Genomic DNA, 4,998 nt, shown 5'->3' with positions numbered 1-4,998 from the left:
ATATATATATATATATATATATATATATATATATATATATATATATATACATAGTTATATAGCTATATAGTCATATATAGATATGTATATGCGTGTTTGTGCATACGTTCGTATGTATTTAGAAGAAAAACGTATTATATATTTAGCTATTTATAACATAGTTGAGTTTAGGTATGCTGATAGTTACTAATATGCAACCTGAATGTGCTATTGAACTGTCGGCTTCTGCAGTAGCATCCTCTGGTTAACATTGTAACGACTGTGGCCAGGACGAAACGTTCGTATCCTATGGAGAAGCTAAAAACGGAGTTCCCCCACACTAATATATAACATGCATTTTAACTCCTCACGTTACACTCTAAACCAAACTGATTTGCGATTGTAATACTGTAGGCAGAAGACGAGAGAAGTGAGGAAAAAATTTATTACAACCAAACATCAGGGTTTTACGAAAATACGTCCTATTTCCCTCTTATTATATTTTGACTACGTGCTACGTAATGTGCTACGTTAGAAAACTAAAGTTTCACATTTTTTGTGACATCCCAGTTACAATAATACACCTTTCGTTACTTAAACGAAAACAAATAAGGAAAATATACCGTGTACCTTATATGCTATGTAGAATGTTCTAACAATACATATGCATTCAGTGATATGTAAATAATGAGATATTTGCCTTTCTTTCTATACTAGTTATTTCATAAATATTTCTGATCAATTATCAAAAGTATTGGTTCCCATTGCAGGTAATGCTTTTATTAACACTAATATTCCTACATACACCACGTTAACCGCGAATGAGATCATATACCGTCACTCAATGTAACAATGTCAATCAAAAATCTAGCCCCACGATATACACACACACACACACATATATATATATATATATATATATATATATATATATATATATCATCGTAATCATCAACATCACAAAAAAATTAATTAGTCTTTAACAAACTCTTACCTTGTCAATTCTGGAATTTCTCCATGACTTCCACAAGAATTCAAAAATTGCCATAATTGTGCCAGCGACCACTCCGGCCATAAGCACCACGAAAACACCCCCAACGTTCTGAAGGCCTAGCTCGTTCGCGTTTTGCTTCCCTTTGGACTCATTATCACACTTATTAGCTGCTTTTTCTTTCCACCATTTGGTGTAAAGCTTGCTAATTTCTTGTCTTTCTTGGAGTAGTAATATTTGCTCCGAGATCATATCCCGATAAGGAGATCCTATTTAAAATATAACAAAACAAAAAAATACTTATTAAGCAACCTACCAAAAGCAAAAGCGTTAATCTTGGCTAAACTATATTATACACTAGAATAACGTAACTGACAACTTTTCACCAAAATAGGAGTTTGTATCTAAAGGAGGCTTACTACATCAAGAATGATGGAGCGAGATTACTGTCGAAAGTGCTGAAATGTATATAGTCTCGAAAGAAATAAAATTTTAAATACAATAGAAATTCGTAAATGATTAATACCTGATAAATTAGGATAATTTATACCATTATTCTTTTATTTATTGATTACTTTCACCAATTTTTATTGTAATTACAGAAAGGAACAAGCAGGTATATATAAAGATATGATAGTAAATTATAATCTATATATTTATTGTTTTAATTATATTTTTTGACATCTATGTAAATTAGAATTAGAGAAATATATCGGAAAAATACTTCTTTAGAAAGTGACTTGAAATGAGACCTTATTGAAATTTTAAAATTTCACAATAGAAATATCATATCTACGCATTTAAGAAACAGAAATAAATGTTATATTGACTATATGATTGTTTCTTTTTACAATTGTCTAATATGAACAGTGAATATTTTATCGCTCTGACGTAAACTTGTCCCTGGGGCAATCCGAAAATAATAATTTTATAGATAAATATATTTACTAATTAAATAGTAGGATAGTTTCAGAGGTGGTATAGATGACTGGCTAGATTCCCATATCTTATTATTATACTGAGACGGGTTGAATTACAAAAGCGAAGACGTCTCAAAAAAGACAGTAAAGTGACATAATTTTCATTTTATTTTTGTATCAACTATTCGTTGCATCGAACTTAAATGAAAGTCATATAAAACTTTATTTCCATTTGAGGATTAAAGAAGGGAGATGCAAAGCTGGTATTATGGGTTAGTGTTGCAAGTAACAAATGTCAGCTGTTACATCGTGGACAATATCCTTCAACGAACCATCTCAAATGCAGTATAATTGCATCAGTGACAAGGTTGCAAAACTACTATTAAATATTTCACAATTCAGTGACGTATTTCTAATTGCTAATAAATTTCCTCCGCAATGTAATTGTTTAATATTTTAATTTACCTATATATTCTTTAATTTTTATTCTGTTCATTTTTGAATCAATATGCTAATGTAATTTTGTAACACTTTAATTATTCATAAAAATTGTGTTAATTCAAATACTAATTGGCTGGCAATAACAGGTATGTAATTAAATAAACGGCAACCTTATTTGATTAATTTGGATGAAATTCCTTGAGGGCCATAACCTTTGATACGACGTAAGACAGGAAACCCAAAACGGTTCTTTGTGAATATCCGTCTGATTTTCGTATAAACGAAGCAAATGAGTAGCTATAGCCTTTCTAGATAGTTTCGCTTCGTTTGCAGTGAGTGAGGTTTACATCAACTGATGCATAAAGTATCTACTTGCAGTATATATATATGTGTGTGTGTGTGTGTGTGTGTTTGTTGGTGACGCAATGGCCCAGTGGATAGGGCAGTGGACACGTGGTCATAGGATCGCGGTTTCGATTCCCAGACCGGGCATTGTGAGCTCCACGAAGCTCCGGCAGGGGATGGTGGCGAACCCTGCTGTACTCTTTCGCCACACCTTTCTCTCACTCTTTCTTCCTGTTTCTGTTGTACCTGTATTTCAAAGGGGCCCACCTTGTCACACTCTGTCACGCTGAATATCCCCGAGAACTACGTTAAGGGTACACGTGTCTGTGGAGTGCTCAGCCACTTGCATGTTAATTTCACGAGCAGGCTGTTCCGTTGATCGGATCAACTGGAACCCTCGTCGTCGTAAGCGACGGAATGCCAACAATGTATGTTTGTAAGTATGTGTGTGTGTTCGTGCGTGTATAAATGAGCCACAGTTAAATATTGTACAATTTCATAGCGTTAGAAACAGGAATTCTAAAGTGATGTAAATAAATTTGCCTGCGATTACGCTGTCCACTAATTGCTGTCGTTCTTTACTTGTCTAAATCTCAATTCTCGTTACTGTTTTTATTATTAACACAGAAATGGAAGGCGAAGAGGAAGAGTAGTTTGTAAAGTAAGACCAGAAACTGTGTAACTTACCCCTTGGAGTGGCTATTCCGTATCCTTTGGAATCCAGCAAACCGCCAACTTGCATAAGCTGGCAGTTTCTTTGCACCTGGTAATCAATTGATGTTGATTCTCCAAGATAAGCGTAATTTTCTTTGAGAACTCGCTGCACTGCCTCTCGCGAAGAGGAGACGTAAACAGACGGTGTGGTACTTTGCATAAAGTTTGCCATTTTTTTATATGTTGGGACATCAGAATCCTGAAAAAATATATTTGAATAATGTACAATAAAACAAGAGAGAGAGAGAGAGAGAGAGAGAGAGAGAGAGAGAGAGAGAGAGAGAGAGAGAGAGAGAGAGAGAGAGATAGAGCCAACAGAACATATATGGTTTAGCAGAAAGAGTCACAGTTCTTGGTAGAAAAGCAGAGCTTTTTAGAAGATGAACGCTCATAGATCATTCTAGCCGTTATATGACCGATAAAAGAAATTCATGATTGAGCCGAGTGTTTTTACAGTAGCCTCGGAAGAATTCAGTGCCGAGAGAGAAATTGTTTAGATGGAAACTGTTTGGATGGCCTAAAGTTCGATTACACATGTAATTCAAAATGTCAATCTTTCAACCCATATATCTCCATTTCTCTCTGGGAATTACTTTAAGCGTTCACTGGTGTATGAAAATAGAACTCGAATCATAATAAATTTTTCAATAGCTGATCATACAACTATCGACGGCGACCCCATAGGTGCGTTTCAGTGACACCCTTGATAGAGATTTGTGATCCTGACCGTTGATTTTCGAGCATTACTCACTCCGCTCAGCATCGATGTAAGAGCACCGTTGGCTCAGTTGAGCGCTTCCGCTGCCTCTTCACAATCCGTGATGCAGTAGTCCCACGATTTCTCCGAATCCCTGGCAGGATTACTAAATGGGTGCTATGCCTTGCCAAAAGGCAACCCGTTACTATGTAGAGCACGGTTCTCACTCCGTGAGGTATTTTCAGTATGTATCCTCATGGGAGCCTTCGTTCAGTATCATACATCACTAAAGAACATGAATTAACAAGTCATTACTAGAGAGGTAAATACGAAATCATTAGAGAAGTTCTTTTGTGAGAGCTTACAAAAGAAAGAGGTAGCAGACTTGTGACCTACTAAATATGATGTCCAGTAAAAGATGGTAACAGAGAGTAAAGGGAATCCGTGCAAATAGTGCGAGGAGGTAGTGTCTTGAATACGCATGCCCTCCATATGTCAATTCAACAGATCTTTTATTTAACTAAGTAATTGAATACTCATTGTCAAAATTGGTCATGGACTCATTGTCACTTGGGTACACACACATCCAAAGATCTATAAGCATATATATACTCTTTTTACTTGTTTCAGGCATTTGACTAGCCATGCTAGAGCACCGCCTTTATTAGAGCAAATCGACCCCTAGTACTTATTCTATCGGTCAATTTTGCCGAACTGCTAAGTTACGGGGACGTAAACACAACAACATCGGTTGTCAAGCAATGTTGGGGGGGGGAGGACAAACAGACACACAAACACAAACACACACACACATATATATATATGTGTGTATATATACCACTCTTCTAAATTTATATATATATATATATATATATATATATATGTGTGTGTATATATACCACTCTTCTAAA

At 35.4% G+C, this 4,998-nt stretch overlaps 1 protein-coding gene across 2 annotated transcripts in view; it reads right to left on the bottom strand.

Annotated features, from left to right (window-relative positions):
* The window catches only part of LOC106876162 (glutamate receptor ionotropic, kainate 2), a 148,901-nt gene that overhangs the window by 37,374 nt on the left and 106,529 nt on the right, over nt 1-4,998 (bottom strand). For both annotated transcript variants that reach the window (XM_014924588.2, XM_014924587.2), the window contains exons 8-9: nt 3,364-3,589; nt 974-1,239 (exon numbers count right to left, since the gene is read on the bottom strand). In XM_014924588.2, coding sequence (XP_014780074.1) covers nt 974-1,239; nt 3,364-3,589 — 492 coding nt within the window. The remainder of the gene's footprint in view (nt 1-973; nt 1,240-3,363; nt 3,590-4,998) is intronic.

Source organism: Octopus bimaculoides, chromosome 21 (assembly GCF_001194135.2).
Source record: "Octopus bimaculoides isolate UCB-OBI-ISO-001 chromosome 21, ASM119413v2, whole genome shotgun sequence".
Taxonomy (NCBI): Eukaryota; Metazoa; Mollusca; class Cephalopoda; order Octopoda; family Octopodidae; genus Octopus; species Octopus bimaculoides.
The sequence above is the reverse complement of the archived record's forward strand: the minus strand, read 5'-3'. Positions and strand labels throughout refer to the sequence as shown.